Below are 18,943 nucleotides of genomic sequence, written 5' to 3' on the forward strand. Positions count from 1 at the left end.
CATTTTATCCCCTATATATTTACATCTAAAAGCACTATAAAATTGGGATAGGGAAACTGAAAAAATCATTTATTAAGAAATAACATGCCATTTATTAGTATATTAAAAATTTCTGATATTACCAAAATTAAGTACTAGAAGGCTATCTTAAGATTCTAGAGTAACTCCTTACCGAAAGATATTTACAAATCCAAATAAGACTTCATATTTTGGATTTCAGAATTAATTCACTTTTCAATGTTTAGAAAGAGTCACAATAAGGCCATTTAGTGATTTCTCCTGTGTTACGTATCATATTATCACTTGTGCCTACTTCTCCCCCTTGCCCTTCACACATTTGAATTAAGCTGGAGAAAAACTTGCTGGATATTTGACCAGTTTCCACTGTTTACTGACCAACTTTCTAGTTAACCAGCCTCAGTGCCCTCTGAAGCCACTGTTAAAATCCAGATTTGGTATTAGCAAATTAAAAAAGCATACTAATTATTACATATGTTAGTATTTAATTCCTAAAGGACAAAAATCCTGATAATATTAACTACTAAGGCCAAAAGAAAACCTGTAACAACTAGATGCACTTGATTAAAAATGGATGAAGACTCTAAAAGAGAAAATTATCTTTATAATATAAATGGTCTTGTTTGCATAATACCTCTAACTGCTTTAAAAAAAAAAAAAAGGCAAAGCATCATTTAGAAACGTTGTGAAACCAGGCTCCCTCTTAACATAAGAAATTAAATACAGAGTTACTTTTTAGTAGTCAGAACAATAAGTGAACAAAATTTTAAAAAATAGCATAATGAACCTAAAAGAAATCTTTTAAGATTGGAATATAAATATTCATAGTGCCCTGGAAATAAAAAATATATAGGAATCAAGCTTTGTAAAGCATAATGTAAAAGATAAGTAGCCTATCAAGAAACAAGTGTCATGGATATACTACCAGCATATGGAATTTTAAAAAGTCAATCAGATTTTACATTCAAAATAAACACCAGATGATATTTAACCAACAAATTATGCAAAGTAATCCACACAAAAGATGTATATAGTGAAGAAATAAGTTAATTGAACAGAAGTAATTCTATGTAAATTTGGACTTGAAAGACAAACTTTTTTTTTTTAATTTTGAGAAATTAGACATAGAGAAAAACAAAAATTTAGTTAAAAGTCAAATTTTTATGTTTTCTGATAAAGATTGAGCTATTGATTCCACTTCTACAAATTTTCATAAAAGTGGAGTCAGATGAATGTGAAAAGATTAAGATACAAAGATGGTTATTATAGCACTTTATAATAGTAAAAATTAGGGGAAAAAACTAATTAAATTATGCTAATGGAATACTATGCAGTCATTAAAATGAGTGAGTTGAACTGAATATATGTGACATGGAAACTAGTCTATAGTATATTGATTAAAAAAAATTCCAAATCATCAAAGAATATCGTTTATTATCTCATTTAAATAAAAAAATTAAAAATAAAATAAAATTAAACTATATAAACACACACTAACATGTGTTATGTGAGTACATGTATACACATACATAAATACACACGTGTAAAATCTGGAAAGGTACATAAACTTATCAGCTATTATCTCTGGTGGGGGGTAGATGAAAAGACTGGCAGAATAAAAATTAATACCTTCTTCACTTTTATACTATTTGATATCTTAGACAAAGCATGTATTACTTTTAAAATAGAGTAATAAAAAATTTCCATTTTGAAACAAATCTAAAACTAAAAAACATAAAAATCTAAAGAAAAATCTGACAATATGCAATATAGCTTTATGAAATTTAATTTTTCCATTAACATAGTAACCAGAAGTATTTCTTAACCACCTAGGGACAATTCCAACTGATAAACTGGTCAAACACTATGAAATCAATAGACCTTGCTACAAAGTTAATTTTGTTATTTTGAGCTTATTTCCTAAATTATTTCTATCTGATTTCAAGGAGCCATTAGTTTTAGCAATATTTTACCATCATTTATCGCTAACTAAATATTTAGAAAGGTATATACACTTTGCAAGTAAACAATGTTTTACTTACATTAGGTATTTGGAAGCATATACATATCATGATGGCATACAGTACATAAAGAGCAAAGAGAAAGAGCAGCTAGCTAAATAAAGTAAACCTCTAAAAAAAAAAAAACGAATACAGTGATAAGAAACCAGGGGAGAGGGGAAATTAGGAAAAGGACTATTTTTACTTATATTTTTACTCAATAATATTATGGAAGTTACCAGGGTGAAATATGATGTAATTATAAATTGTGAAAATATGCATAGATTTCCTATTAGTGCTTTTAACCGAGCCCATATATTCCAGGCACGTTACCCTGAGGCCCAGCCCAGCCCAGCCCAGCTCAGCCTCACTGCAATCTCCACTTCTTGTAGCTGTCCATCCACTGCAGCATAATCCCAGCTGCCAATCTGAAAGAAACCAGCTAGTCAGAGCAGACACAACCAACAGAAACAAACGTCACTCAATAATGTTCAGCGGCGCTGTGTTCATGGATAATTTCAAACAGTATCTCTGTCTAGAACACTGATGTGCTCATTCAAAACACCTCCATCTCTAGCTACTGGAAACGAGTAGATAAAGCAGCCTGCCTAGAAAAATAAGTGGAATGTTGCTTCAGAAAGGCTGCCAATACTAAGAGGAAAACATAGTGAAAACATAGTAAAAAGTTCTTAAAGAAAAAAAAAATTCAGGATAGTTGCATTCAGGAGGTTAAATTATTTCTCAAAACCAGACAAATATGTTTAAACTATGTTACGGAAAGAAACAGTCATTTGGTAAGAATCATTTCATCTATTTTTTTCAATAATATTTGTATCTACCATGTACAAACACTGGAATGAGGTGCAGTTAGGAATCCTTGACCTCAAGGCACTTAAGCCTGAAAGACAACACACACACACACACACACACACACACACACACACACACACACACACCCCCCAATTACACAGTACTGGCAGGGACAGAGAGAGTGAAGGCAATACATTTACTGTTATGACATAGTTAAATAATATCTAACATTTAAAAAATTTGCACTTAAGCATTTCCTAAATACTGTATTAATAGAATCTCCGTTCCCTCTTTGCACCAATAATGGAAACTAAAAGTAGTGATTCTAAGTAAACTTCCTCGTCTTTGTTAGAAATAAAACAACATTGCTATTCTGAAATTAGAAATTTGACTATGCTATTCTAACAGTCAGCAATCTGTTATACTTGCAAATAATCTTACATAGATTTTTCAAATCTAAGTAATTTTTCAATCTTAATCTTTCTAGAAACTTGAATTTAGTGTAAACTTTTGAGAACAAAATTTAGTCACTTGATTTGAGAGTACTTTTCATACTTTCAATTTAAAATGAAGATGGTGCCTGAAGGGATCAGGGGTTTATGACAGAAGTCATCAGCACATGGAATTGCTCAGGATTCCTTGGGTAGCTGATAGAGAAAAAAAATCATAAAAATATTAATACTTTGCTTTATGTCCTTGCATGTATAATTCAGCTACACCTATTTAATAAGTTTGTAATAGGCATAATCACTAGCAAAATACAAAGATTAGCTTTCCTGACAACTTTAATGTTTAATTGACTAAGGGAAACTTTGTGCTTTTAATATACAAGGAAGTCTGGCATAATTTCAAGGTATTTTTAAATGTAGGTTTTCAATGAAAACCTGACGAATCCTTTACTGTTTGTCTTTTCATTGTGCAGTTCCTGCCCTGCACTGTGTCAAATTTGCCATCTGTGTAACACACTTCTGGCTAGAGATGCTTCAGGATTATTTTTGTAACACCCTGAATTGTGGCTGCGTGAAGCCTTAACTTACTGTATTCAATACTTATACTTTATTCTCTTGCTACAACCATCGTGACCATGTGGTCCTAAGGTCCTACTCTTAAATCTCACTGCAGTCACTACAAAAATTCCTGCCCCACCTGCTTAAAACGGGCTTACAGACCATTCCCCGAACTATTTAACAAATGTTAACAATGCTATAAATACCAATTGTGTTTATGCTTTCTGAAAGATTCACTGCAGCCAGTGTTCTGCAGTAGTGTTAGAGCTGAAATAAGCTGTTGACTCCCACCATGAAAGTGATTGAATTCTAAGCCAAAAATGCTTTTCCTTGGATAAGACATCTGATTTGCTACCGCTGTCATGAAACTGGGGTCATGTGAACTTAAACACTGCTGCTGCTTCTTTTGGAAAACAGACCTTCTCAGAGTGATTATGTGTTACTAAAACAGCATTTGGAAGGATAAATTTGGAAGAGGGAAAATCAACCACTGACACGAAACACAACTTAGGGAGAAATTTTCAGGTTTTACTTTCATATTATGAGACCCATTGTATATAATTGTTTAAATTGAGCAATATCATGGCTCTCCTTTTCCTCTTCCCTACCCATCTATGTAAATAGAGCTGAGTTCCATTTTCAGAAGGAAATAAATAACTTTAATTTCCAAACTCACATAAACATAAAATCACATTGTATTTGCTTGAAAAGTAAAGGAGAAAATGATGCTTCCAGAGGAAATGTAGTGAGTACTTACAATAAGGTGCAAGATGGAAAAGCACGGATGATATTGTTCATATTAATGCTATCCTATGCAACATCTACCTGCAGTGTATCTTTTGCTCTTTGAACCTCCACCTCTGCTTCCCAGCTCCAGCGCACCCCAGGATCTGCCCCTGCCCTCCCTTCATAATGGCTGCTCAGACCCTGTGCTGTGTCTGTACTTTTCCTTTTGTCAAAACCTCCTATCAAGTTCTACGCACAGAGAGCTGAATGACTGGAAAAAATCGTTTAAAAAAAAAATCTGTAACCAAATAAATGATCTCTAATGGTAAAGTTTCAAGCACTGAGGGAAAGGCAATGAAGTCTATGGCAGAGGCTTTTTTTCTGTGCATATCAAAGCACATCATATAGAAATTGCTATAGCTGACTTTAGCATGAGACTCGCATTAGCTAACAGAGTCTAAACTTAGGGACCGACGCCTTCTACTCTTTTATTTTATACTTTCAGAGTATTTGAATTTTCAGAGTTAATGCACATTTTTTGGATAAATAAGTTGTTAAATCCCTTTATATACAATTTAATTATATACAAACACACACACACAATTTAGTAGTGAACCCAGAGATTGAGAATTCATGAATCATAGGTCAAAAGCCTTCCTGCTTTTAGAAAATGATGATAAGGACTACAATCAACAGTGATGTATCTAAGATATTCTCCCTAAGAGTATAAGTAATCTTTTTCGGTCCTCCTCAAATATGCTGGGAACAATGAGGAAATAAATTCAAACTGCTAAAAAGTATGAAAAAGAATCCTAGTTCAGTGAGTTAAATAACAATCTAAGAGATCAGAGGTATTCTAATTTCTGAGAGAGATAAAAGTTAAGAAATTGTAAATTCCTTCTTCTTTATCAAAGTTACACGAAGATCATTATACAAAGTCCCTATCCTAGCAATGTTAAACATGGCCAGTGCCACAAAGTAATTACAAGAGACCTCCAAACAGCCAAAAGCAAAGTCAGTATCCTTATCCTCATGTTAACGTGCATCACTTGTTTGGATTTTCAAGCAGAGACTTTTCCCCCTCAAAAGAGAGAAAGAGTTGTGGGTTGGCTTTTTCCTCTTGATTTTAAAGAGAAACAAATTTCAGAATACAGAAAGTAGCAAATAAAAGAATTCCATGATCTCACTAACCAAAGATAATGACTATCTTTGGTGAGATGACCATATAAACATCTTGAGGTCTATAATTACAGAAATTTCCTAATGAATATATACACATTATAAAATTTGTATTTTCTATGTTTCATAACATGATCTGTTTTGCCATGTAATATGGCAAAGTATTTTTCCATAGCAATACATATAGACCTAGATAGCAATATTTTTTAATGATGTATATAGCATTCCACTGTATGGATTTACCAATATTTATTTAACCAGTTTCTCTATTGTTAGACATTTATGTGGTTTTGGTTTTCATGGGGTTTTTTTGCTATTATGAATAACTATACACTTGAACATCTTTTTTTACATATGTGTTCAATTATTCCTTTTGGTTAAAGTTCTAAGTAAATAGTGGGTGAGTATTTTAAAAACTGATAGATTGCTATAAAAATTCAATCTATTTTATCCTCACCAAATATATGACAATGTGTGTTTCTAACTGACATGAGGAATTTTCATTATTTTTCATTTTAGATGATCTAATAGGTAAAAAATGCTGTTGGATTTTAAATTGAATTTCACTGATTTCTAGTGAGGTTTCATACATTTGTGGCTTGTATTTCATCTTTTGTGAATTATCTGTTCCTGAACTTTGTCATTTGTTGTTTTTTTTGGATGTACAATAACTTCAATTTTTATGTAGACAAATATATCAATTTCCTTAATGACTTTTGGTTTTGATATTGACTTACAAAATGGGCCTTCTCCATTCCAAAAATTATTAAAATACTCACCTACAGTATTTTCTAAGTCCTGTAGTTGCATTTTTTATATTTACAATATAATCTTTATTCCAAACAAAAACATGTAATTCATTTGTAATTTCTTTTACCTTAAGATGTGAAATAGGGATCTAAATTTTTGCTATAACAGTTAGCTAGCTGTCTTAACACCACATGTTGAATAAGACAGCCTTTTCCCAGTGATTTAAAATACCACCTTTATCATATATTTTCATATATCATATGTCTATTTCTGGAAGCTCTATTCCATTCCATTGAAGCTTAAAACTAGAGCATAGAGTTTTGATTACTATCATTTATACTTTTGTAGCTGAGAAAGTAATCAAAACCTATTTATTTACTTTAAATTTAGTTCTATCATATCTGGTTATTTGGTTTCTCAGGCTATCACATCTAAAAAATAGCTAATTGTTGACTAAGAGGACAGGTACCCAAAAGGCAGACATACTGACCTGGTAACAAGAAGTAAGAACTGATAGTTTTAGAGTAGAAATAGGAAAAATATAAAAAGAGAGCATAACAACTTGAGAAAGAATAGCAGTACAGGATTCTTTAGCTTAAGTTCAAATATACCACAGAACAATAACTAATGTTAATAACAAAAATCACATTCATTAATTACACTCCTCATTGTCATTACTCATATCATATGGTAAAACTGCCTCTACTCCTAAAAACTGTAGAGCGCCCATTGTTTTTCAAGTACACATAGAACATTTAAGAAAACTGACTATGCCCAAGGTGACTCAAGTCTCAATCTGTATCATATGTATCAGTCTTCAGCTTTAAATTAAGTTAAAATTAGTAACAAAAAGATACTAGATTGGATGTATGAAGGCAAGCCCTTGCTGAAGAGATGACCTTCAAGCCGAGGCACGAATGACAAGGAGCCAGCATGTGAAAATCTGGGATAGTCAGAGAAAATGGCTATCATAAAAAGGTGCTAATCCAGTGACAACCTTCACAGGCTCAGGAACAGAAAGAAGGTCAGTGAAACGGCGCACACGAATGAGGATGAGAACAGCATGGCATGAGATCAGAGAGGCAGGCAGGGGCCAGATCATGTGGACCAAGCAGAATTTTATTCTTTGTTTAATGTGAAATAGGAAAGCTTAAGTAGAGGAGGGATGTGATCTGATTTACAGTTTTAAAATGTCACGTTGGCAGCTCTCTGGAAAGTGGATTGTAGGTAGTAAAGGGTAGAAAAGGGTGACCAGGACTACTAATGTTAGTCAGGGGAGAGATGATGACGGTGGCTTAGACTAATGACAGACATAAATGGTTTCCAAATGTGCTTTGGAGACACCATCAACCTAACTGCTCTTCATCACCAACTTCTTATGCCCACCCCCCCCGCCACTCCCCACACGTTATTCTCCAGCCATGGGGCTGTACAGTGCTCCTTCCCATACACTGTGTTCTCTGCTTTCCACTGCTTCACCTACTTAACTCCTCATTCTTTCAGGATTATACTCAGGTGGGTTATTCTTGCCTAAATCTGGGTTGGCTGTTTCTCCCTTGTGCTCAGATATGTAGTGTACACATCTCACTCAGAGCACATCACTGTACTTACAATTTTTAAACACTTATTTCTGACCTAATAAAACTCCATCAGTGAACTGTTTTACACTAAGGAAGCTAACTGAGCTCTGAACTTTTGGATATAGCAAATATCATTTACATGATAATTGACAGGAGAACTCTGGATATAAGAAAGGATATAGAATTGTTCTAGAAACCATGCCTATAAATACAATTATATTCTAAATATATTAAAGAAAGTCTTTAAGGAAAATACTTATTTTACATTTTTTAGGAAAAGAAACATTATTTTATAAAGTTAATATTCAACTCATCATTAATTTATTTTGTGAATTTGGATTTTGGAACAAGGTTTTTTCCTTAATAAAAATATTTATTCTTACTCAGATCTGACTCTGAATTCAATTAACCTAAGTTTTCTCTCTTTTTAATTTCTTCTTTCCATGGTTTTTAGTTTTTCTTTCTTTCTTTCTTTCTTTTTTTTTTTGAAATGCCGGTAGAAGGAAGAAAGGTGAATGAGTCAAACCAAATTCAGCAGAATTAATCATCAGAAAATAACCAATTTTTATTTATTTGTACCTTGTCTATAAAAACATATATGTAATACTAGGAAAGTAGAGTAGATTAAAAGTGGTAAAGGTAGAGAAAAAGGGAAAAAGTTACCCCAAGGAAATAGAGAAATAATGAAGAGTCAAGAGGTCTGTTAGAATAAAGAGCTCAAGGTAAGAATATATCCTCTAGTCAGAGGTCACAGATATTTGGTGGGGGTGGGGGGGGAGGAAAAGCAAATTTGCCTGAAAAATAATTCTTTCTGGTGTGTGACATATGCGAATACAGACATGGTTGTACACTGACAACCCAGCTGTTTTCTAAAAATTAAAAACAACATAAAAGTTTAACGTGCTGCAGGCTGTTTCTCTGATTACTCTTCCTCCTCTTATGGTTATCATTTCTATTGTTTAGCGCTTTTTTTATAGAGAGATTATTTTTATGATCACTTACTGCACCATATGTATTAATCATTCACTCTAGAATAAAGCTTTCTCAAGAGGAATGGAGCTTTTCCCAAGTAGTAAGTGAATACACGACTTGTATGTGGGAAGCCTGCCTCTGTGTATGACTGTGTGGACATCTAAGTGTCCCTGATTGAACCAAGTATATCATAGTGACCAGAAATAAGCCTAGTCTAGTCTGCTTTTAATACTAGAGAGGCACAAATCCATCCTGGTACCATTATTGTGATTTCACAGGGATAATGTTTCAATATAAGCCAAGTGTATGCACAGATTTCCTAGTATTAGGGATGTTAAAGCCTCTTAGAAGAACAAGATTCTGAAGGAAAAATGGTACGGCCTGGAGATGGGGTGGAGAGTACATTAGAAGATGGTGATAGCGGAAGCTTTACAACTAGCAAGACTTGACAAGGCTTGGGAGGCTGTCCTGGCCTGGGGTTACGGGCACATGGTTGGCCAGAGTAGAGCAATGGGAGCTGCCTCCCGGAGTTTCCTTATATGAATTTACGTTGTTCTCAAAGTGTGGAAGGAAACATTTTATGAAGACAGAGGCAGTCTGTGAGCGACCTCTCTGAAAGACTGTTCTACTCCCAAGTCACTGTGTATTCTGTAACCCAGCCTTTTTTCTTTATAGCACTCATCACTAACTGAAATTAGTTTTTATTGTTTATTTTCTGTGCACCTCATTGGAATGTGAGCTCCATGAGGGAAGGGGTTTGGACTGACTTTCTCGCTCATCTCTGTATTTTCAGCACCTTGAACAAAACGAATATTTGTTGAATAAGTGAATGAATAATTAATGAAAGAATAAACCTTCCCAATTTATAAGGCCCTGTCTTATTTACCCAAACCAGCCTAGATCCACCATTTCAACAATATCCCTTTAACAATTTCATTAACCACCCTTCCACTCTCAATTCTTTTTTTTAAAGAAAAATCTTTTATATCCCTTTACAGTTGCTCCTAGTTGTCTTTTTAAAAAAATATTTATTTATTTATTTATTTGGCTGTGCCAGGTCTTGGTTGAGGTACGTGGGCTCTTGTGTTGCGGCACACGGCCTTCTCTCTAGCTGTGACGCCTGGGCTCCAGAGCATGTGGGCTCAGTAGTTGCAGCACGCGGGTTTAGTTGCCCCACGGCATGTGGGATCTTAGTTCCCTGACGAGGGATCTAACCTGCATCCCCTGCATTGAAAGGTGGAATCTTAACCACTGGACCACCAGGGAAGTCCCTCAATCCTTTTTTTATATATTCCACCATACTCTCATGGCCAAACCCCACCTCTCTCTCCACATGTATAATTACACACACACACACACACACACACACACACACATGCACACCCCTTCTCTATTCAACTTTTTTCTACATCTATTCTCCCACTATTGAGAACAGAGAAAAACATGTAAAGGAAATAATAATTTACATATTATTGAGCATCAGTTAAGCACCTATCACTATGTCAGGTATTTCCACAAATATTACCTCACTTTTGGCACAAACCCTCATAATCTTGTTGCCTTTCCACCTCATTCAGGCACATTTACTTACACCAGTCCCCAGGCTAACCTTCCACTCTCTAACCGCAGACAAGGCAGTATTGTTTCCCGCTGTCCGGTGCTTTATCTATCCGTGTTCTGGATTTTGTTCCTTTCCTTTTCCTCATAGAGCTTGGCAGTCTATTTCATGCTTTCTTTCTTCTATGTTTCATGTGCTTCTCTCTTTTTGGATATTTCCAATTAACACAGAAGCATGGTCAATTACCTATCCATTTAAAAAAAAAAATCTCCCTCAGAGTGACTGGTAATGGGTACAGGGTTTCTTTCTGTGGTGACAAAATGTTGTAAAATTAGATTGTGGTGATGCTTGTAGAACTCCATGAATAAACCAAAACTACTGTACTGTATACTTCAAGTGGGTGAATTGTATCATATGTGAACTATATCTTAATAAAGCAGTGACAAGTTCTCCCTTCCATCATCTCCTTTCCTCACTGTGTTTACTTGTTCGCCTCCCATTCACAGCACAGTCCTCTACCATCTAAGCTTCCTCCTCTAATGACTCTTAGAATAATCCAATGAGGACTTTTCAGTTCTTATTTGTTCAGCTTTCTTTCAGACAGATTCTAAAACACACATGTGGTTATGTCACCAACCTCCAACCTTCAATCCACTGTCTTATAATGCAGTTAAAATTACTTTCCATGGCATTAAAATTACTTTTTCTGGCTCCTGTCTATCTCTTTCCCCTTATCACTTTTGGCTCATTCCACAAACATAATCTCCAGCCATGATCTCTTTCACACATTGTGCAGGAGGCTCATAGAGTTTCTTCTGTGTCATTATCCTTTGCTCACAACTCTATCCAATGTTCTTATTCACCCTTCAATCTACAGCTCCGGTCTCTCATTTCCCAAAAAACATGGCTGGATTCTGGCAGTCTAGGTTTAGTGCCTATTCTCCACGCTTGTGCATGCATGCAGTGTACTTATCTCTACACTGAATTTATCACAGTATTATAACTGTTTACTTATCCATATTTCCCCACTAGACAATGAACTCTAGCTGATGAGGGCAGGGACTTGCCTTTCAACTCTTTAACCTTATTACATAATTTAGGTTTAGTAAAAGGTTGTCGAAAAAAATTAATGACCTAGTCTTGTTTTCTGTTTTCTCCTTGCCTCACTTTACAATGAATTCTGTATGAATCTTCTAAGAAACAATCTCTAATAACTTCTCTAGTGTTAACACTTCATGATTCTTTCTATGATGCAATCGGTAATTCATATTCTTTTCCACAGTTGTGTTTTCTAACCCACAGGTTTAACAGGGAACAACATAAGGGAAGGAACTAACACTTGCTGAATACTTATGATGGGATAGGTACCATGGCAGGCCTTTTCATGTATTACACAACAGTTAATTCTCCATGAGGTGGGCGTTATCATACCAATTCCATATACAGAGTCTCAGGAAGAGCTAAGTCACACCACTAGTTGGCACTGGAGCCAGGAATCAAATCCACATTTGTTTGTTTGTGTATTCTACTGTATCACACTACATTGTGTCACAAAATTCAGCACTATAATAAGGAATGGCTACGATAAAAGATCATATTTGTTTCAATAACATTCAGAAAGCAAACATGTATACTTATATGAATAATGCTAAGTAATGAATGACAGTCTTTCAAGAACATTGAGTACCCACCATACATCATAGGCCATGTTTTTTGAGTGAATGCTGAATCTAATATATAATACATGTTTATATAACATATAATATAAAAATAAATTAGGGGGTGGGACTTCCCTGGTGGCACAGTGGTTAAGAATCTGCCTGCCAATGCAGGGGACACGGGTTTGATCGCTGGCCCGGGAAGATCCCACATGCTGTGGGACAACTAAGCCCATGTGCCACAACTGAGCCTGTGCTCTAGAGCCTGCAAGCCACAACTACTGAGCCCACGCACCGCAACTACTGAAGCCCACATGCCTAGAGCCTGTGCTCTGCAACAAGAGAAGCCACTGCAATGAGAAGCCCGTGCAACCGCAATGAAGAGTAGCCCCCGCTCACCACAACTAGAGAAAGCCTGCGTGCAGCAAGGAAGACCCAGTGCAGTCAAAAAAAAAAAAAAAAAAAAAATGAGGGTGCAATGAGTTGGAAAGCTCTCCAGTTAAAGTTTAATTTGCTAATAATTAACCACTTGGAGATGTGGGGAAGAAAAGAAACTTACAGCAAAAGTTTTAAATAGTCTTTAGCAAATGCTGATCATGAAAAATAAATACTGAAAACTTCCTTGGCATGGCAGTTCCTCAAAAAGTTAAAATAGAATTACCATATAATCCATCATTTCTACTTCTGAGTATATATACCCCAAAGACTTGAAAGCAGGGCCTTAAACAGGTATTAATATACCCATGTTCATAGCAGTATTGTTCACAATAGCTAAAAAGTGGAAACAACCCAAAATATCCATTGACAGATGAATGGATAAACAAAATGTGGTATATACATATGATGAAATACTAATCAGCCTTAAAAAGGAAGGAAATTCTGACCCATGCTACGACATGGATGAACCTTAATAAAATAAGCCAGATACAAAAGGACAAATATTGTATAATTCCACTTATCTGAGGTACCTAGAATAGTCAGATTCCTAGAGACAGTAGAATGGTGGTTGTCAAGGCCTGAAGGCAGGGAGGAATGAGGAGTTACTGTATAATGCATACAGAGTTTCAGTTTGGAAAAGATGAAAATTCTGGAGATGGACGGTAGTGATGGTTGCATAACAATGTGGATGTACTTAATGCCACTGAATTATATCTCAAAAGAGGTTAACATCGTAAATTGTATATTTATTTACCACAATAAAACCCAATATTTGAAGTCATAATATGTTACTTTAAGTGAAAGAAAAAATATAATTTGGTTTACACATGTATGTCAACTACATATCTAATGCCTAAATGGACTATGCCCAATTCCAAATATTCTACCAAGTTAATTTAACAAACATTTATTGTCCCATTGTCTGACCACCTGCCCAGAATCTGGATTTCGAAAATTTGGTAACCAAAGATACACAACAGTCTTCTAGTTTCCCCTGTCCAATGCAGTATCCACTAGCCATATGTGGCTGTTTAAATTAACTAAAATTAAACATTCAGTTCCTCAGTCACGCCAGCCACATTTCAAATGCACAATGGCCACCTGTGACTAGTGGCTGCTGTATTGGGCAGTGCAGATACAATGAACATTTCCATTACTACAGAAAGTTCTATTGGACAGTGCTCTTTTAGATTGTACTGTAAACAGTATATGGTAAACTCCTTTGGTAAATCGTTGATGTGTGTGAGAAGCAGCGTGGGTCAATCCAGAGTAAAAACAAGGAGCCAATTATACTGACTGATCTATAGAGGAAACATCCAGCTGATGGAATGTTTCACTTTTTAACTAGCAGCATCACACAGATACAGAGAGCCATCCTTTATCAACCACATGTTGCACAAACTTTAATGATGGGAAAAGTATCACTATATCGACTTGGACACACCAATAGACAAGTCTTAAAAAAAAATAGGATCCCACATTGGGAGAAATGGTATTAAGTACATTTTCATAGCAACTCTACAGAATATTATGGAATTTCAAAATTAAAACTACACAGATTTTATAGCAACATAAAATAATATATGCTGGTATGTTAAGTAAAACAGCACATGACAAAATCAAATCTATATTGATTCCATGCATATAAAAGCTAAGTAGAGATAGGGATAATTACTACAAGGGAACCCAAAAAAACAGAACCAGGTGGTATATTTGAAGAGTAATTATGGACATTAATAGAACCACTGTTCAAATATTGTTAAAACAGTAAAAAAGAAAGTAAATGGGCCTATTCAATTCTATTCTAACAATGAAATTATGTTAACACCATTTGCATGTTTGCTCCAACCTCAATTTCATACACGGAACTTATGCATATTTTGTGTCATGCAGTCAGTTGTTGCTCTAATAAAATAAAATGCCCCCTGAAAGGAACATTTTCAAAGAACTGAAAAACTGGAAGAGTCTTTTAGAGTTCACCTGATCCAGTTCTAAAATAAAATGAAACACAGCAATTCAAAACCTGTGCAATTTAAGATAAATGTGCATCGAGTGCACAGTGCTTTTGTTTGTGTATTAACCTTCTTTATCTAGCACATAAACCAGGTGATAATATATGTTAGCAAATATATTTAAATATGTACTTTCATATACTGTCAACGTGATCAGGTCATAAGTAGAATTATAAAGAAATACATCAAGTGACGGTGAAAAACGACAAATCTTACTTACTGCAAACGATGTTCCCTTTACAGTGATATACAACTTTCCCTATGAATCAAAACTCCCTGGTTTCTTTAATAAAGTTCTCTTCTAAAATAGTACAGATGTGTAAGGTGTTATCTGTTCAATTCCATGAACATACATACATCTTTGTATATGATGTATGTTAGCTGGAGGATGTATAATTAAATTAAAATACTTAAAAAAAAAAAGCAAGGCTATATGCAGAGTTTTTGGTGAATATTGTATTTGTCAAAACCATGTTTTGAGTGTTTTACTTAAGAAAATCAATGACAAAGATAAAACAAGTCTCAGTAACATCCAACACCAAGTTTGATGATGTAGGAAAGTTATAGACTTCATTCTTATTATTAACTTCTATATGGTTATACACGTACTTATGTATCATATATAAATATGTGTTTTATCACATTTAAATAGATTTATGCTGATAATCCTATTTCTTTAATGAATTATTATTTTCCTAGTTCTTTAAATTAGTGAGTAGCCTTCAAAGTTATAAAAATTAGAAATATGATTATTGATCCCTTAATGGGTTCAAATTGAAAAAGCTCTCATCTTATATTGAGTCAAACATTTTGTTGGAGGGAAGTTCTGGGTTCAAGTCCCAGCTAGGTCACTAACTTAAAGGTTATCCTGCTTTAGGGTACTTTACCCATCTGGTTTCAGTTTCATTATCAGTAAAATGAAAGCATGGGGAAGATGAGATCTAATAGCTTCTGGTCTAGAGATACCTGTTAGACCCAGTCAGATAACTTACCTCTCTCAATACAGGATCAGTTATTGAATTCAGATTGACAGCTCCTTCATAGGTCAGGTAATAGAACACATTGAGGGCTCGAACAGCCTCCGGCCCTTGCTGTTTATAGCCAAAAATGAGATCAATCCATTGGTGAAGCTGGCAGGAAACAAATTCACTCTCCAGAGCCTGAAAAAAAAGGTGTAGATCTTATTATTATGCTGAATTCTGTTTTTAAAATATATAGAGGAATTTAGAACAAGCAGTAAAGTTTACCTCTAAATTGACTGTGAACAGACTTATTCTGATGTCCTATTTTCCACCAGAATTTGTCCTCCATTTTTACAGAGACTTTGCAGCACGTGTTACACTGAACTACAATCGACTGCTTAGATTTCAGTATTAGTCTACTTGTACTGTGAGCACTGGAGGACCAGGGCTGGATCTATCTCGGTCACGTTCGTAACTCAGGGCCTGACAGGTACTCAACTTACGTTTCAAAGAAAGGAGGTCATACAATGTAAAGGTTACTTTGGGACAGCAAATGTGAAAATATTAAACATTGACTATTCACTTGAAATATTTATAATTTTTCTAGAATTAAAACATTTTGTCTACTGTAACAACTGTAACCAAATTATTTAGTTATTTCAACTGAGTTTTTATGACAACAGATTAGATCTTGGGAGGGATACTTATAATTACTGAATTATTATTCTAGGTACTAGTATCAAATCAGACCAAATATTTGATGCTATTAACATAAGTGTCCAATAAATAATGAATGAACATAATCAAGTTTTCAATAGAAATGCTGGGTTCAAGATCCACTTCCAATTCATCATGACATTCCCAGTTCCAAGCACTGTACCCTAAAACACAATAGGTACCAATAAATGTTTGCTGAACTTAATAACGTTAAAAATCCTAAAGAGTTTTAATGAGCAGAGACTTCTAATTTTTAGAAAAGTATTCATACTTATTTAATGTTGTTAAAAATTATTCCAACATAAAAGCTTAGCATTATGGACTAGTCTATCAATAAATAATGTTACTCAAATCACAAACTCAAACTGTGAAGCTTAATTTGAAGCATACCAAGTTGTATCAGGTAATGTATCTCACTGAAATTCTTATTTTTAGAGTCATAAGTGTATGACTGTGATGTATTTTTGGTGTGGCTTGCTGCTACGTTTTCAATATTATAAAAAGAAATCTGTTGGTTTTAAAACAAAATTGACTAACTTCTATAGCAAGCAACCAATGAGATATAAATCATCTCGTGACAAAAGACGTTCCTATTAGTTCACAGGTGTACGCTTGTGTAGATATGTGCTTTATTAAAACAACTGCCTATGAAGAAGAAAATTGTTTATGGCTAAATTCAAATCATATATTCCCTTTAACTAATAATATTTAACATGGCTTCATAATATATCACATATCATAAAGTATAAAAAATAATTCTATAAATAAAACTCTAGGCAATTCTCATATTCCAAAGTATACCTGAATTGAAATATGCCTTAAAAATATTTATTTAGTTTCAATTGTAAAAGTCACTGTTTAAAACATCTCTTATAAAACTCTTTATATTTATAAATTTAGTAAACAGCTAAGAGAGCACAAAACTGCTTCATATTTTATTTGAAATAAGAAGAGAAGGGCTTGTAATAACTTTCAGGAAAGTCCTATTTTAAGCACATGGATTTAAAATTAATCTGAAAATCCAGGAACTATTAATGCAAGTTGCACACAAAAAATGATATGTTTGTTTCATTAACTTAGGTCTTGGGTAGTGATGGGGGTGAGGGGGTGGGGCTGGAGGACATGTTTAAAGAGACACATAAAAACAGCAATTGTCTTAATTTGTGAGCAGCGCACTCTACACAAAAGCCCTAAATATGTTCAAATTAGAGCAAGCTGCTTGATTGTCACTGCAGTCTCATGTCACATTAATGCATGACAAACATTAAACCATACACTTAAATGGCAATTTATATCATTTAAATGTTTACTGCCAGACTAGCTCATCACTCATTTAAATGTGACTTTCTGACAGCTAATTTCAGTTAATTTTCTCCAATTCACTTAATTAGAACTTTCAATCAGGGAAGGACCTATACATATCTTTGAGCTTACGTTCTTTTTAGTTGTTCAAAATCTGAGTTAATAAACAGCTGAAAAGCTCTACTATAATAGATTAGCATGTAATATCTCTGGGTCTACAAAAATGTGTGACTATATGAAGCAAACTCACAGTATATACTCTTAAGAAAGGACCTACACTTATTTATGTAAATAATACTCTCGCCAGTAGTTTAAATAAAAAAAGTTTAGTTCATATACACACACACTATTGAAATGATAAAAAGAAACCCTGCATCTAAGCTAATTAAAAATTAATGATTTCAAAATTGTTTAATAAGATAAAACAGTCAGGAGTCTCCTGAGTGTCCGTGGTATTGTGATTTGAGACTATAAAATTCCAGAAGGCTCAGCAAATGACAAAGTACAAATGAATTTTCTCAATATTAAAGCTCTAAAAACTAGGGCAATTTTATTTTATGTGTCATCAAACAAAGAATTGTGAGTCTTCCTAATGTTGATTACTTCTTTATGCACATTCAAAATGGTGAAGTTGGTTAGATTTAGATGCTTAAACCTTTACATCTTGACACCACATCAAAGTGTTAAGCAAAAATGCTGAAATGACAGACACGATGCTCACATTATGCCACAAGCACGCATGCAGAAGTCACCATAGTGCCATGGTTCATCCCTCCCCTTACCCTGTTACACTTGGTTAGTCCTTAAGGGGTTGACCAGTAATTCACCGAATTATTGGCAAAATCTCTTCCAGAGGTTGATAAACATGTTACTTTAAGGAATAAACTTTAAATACATTCTAAAAAACTAAACTAAAAATCTCAGCAGTCTTCAATCATTTCTTGCAATATATCAGAGCTTTAAAAAGGGACCCACAAGAACAACTGCCATGGATATACAGGAATTGCCAAAAGTTTAAAAATCATTTAATACAAAGTCAGTTCAGGACTTTAACATCGTTTTGATACCAGTGAATGGCAATTGCCTAACCAAAAGTATATATATGATAATAAACAAATGCACTTACTAAAGACTTGACGGAATAGGTAAGAACAAGCTGCAGGAAATTGTTGACGGTAAAAAAATACAAATAATTCAAAATGGAAAACCCTGGGAATACATTTTATAACTTCTGTTTTTGAGATTCAAAAACAT

The 18,943-nt window shown here is 34.3% G+C and overlaps 1 protein-coding gene across 4 annotated transcripts in view; it reads right to left on the minus strand.

Moving 5' to 3' along the window:
* The window catches only part of LRBA (LPS responsive beige-like anchor protein), a 735,668-nt gene that overhangs the window by 59,591 nt on the left and 657,134 nt on the right, over positions 1 to 18,943 (minus strand). For all 4 annotated transcript variants that reach the window (XM_082388949.1, XM_082388950.1, XM_082388948.1 and 1 more), the window contains exon 48: positions 15,701 to 15,868. In XM_082388949.1, the coding sequence (XP_082245075.1) occupies positions 15,701 to 15,868 (168 nt within the window). The remainder of the gene's footprint in view (positions 1 to 15,700; positions 15,869 to 18,943) is intronic.

Source organism: Balaenoptera borealis, assembly GCF_965194805.1.
Source record: "Balaenoptera borealis genome assembly, chromosome: 4".
In the NCBI taxonomy this organism is placed as follows: Eukaryota; Metazoa; Chordata; class Mammalia; order Artiodactyla; family Balaenopteridae; genus Balaenoptera; species Balaenoptera borealis.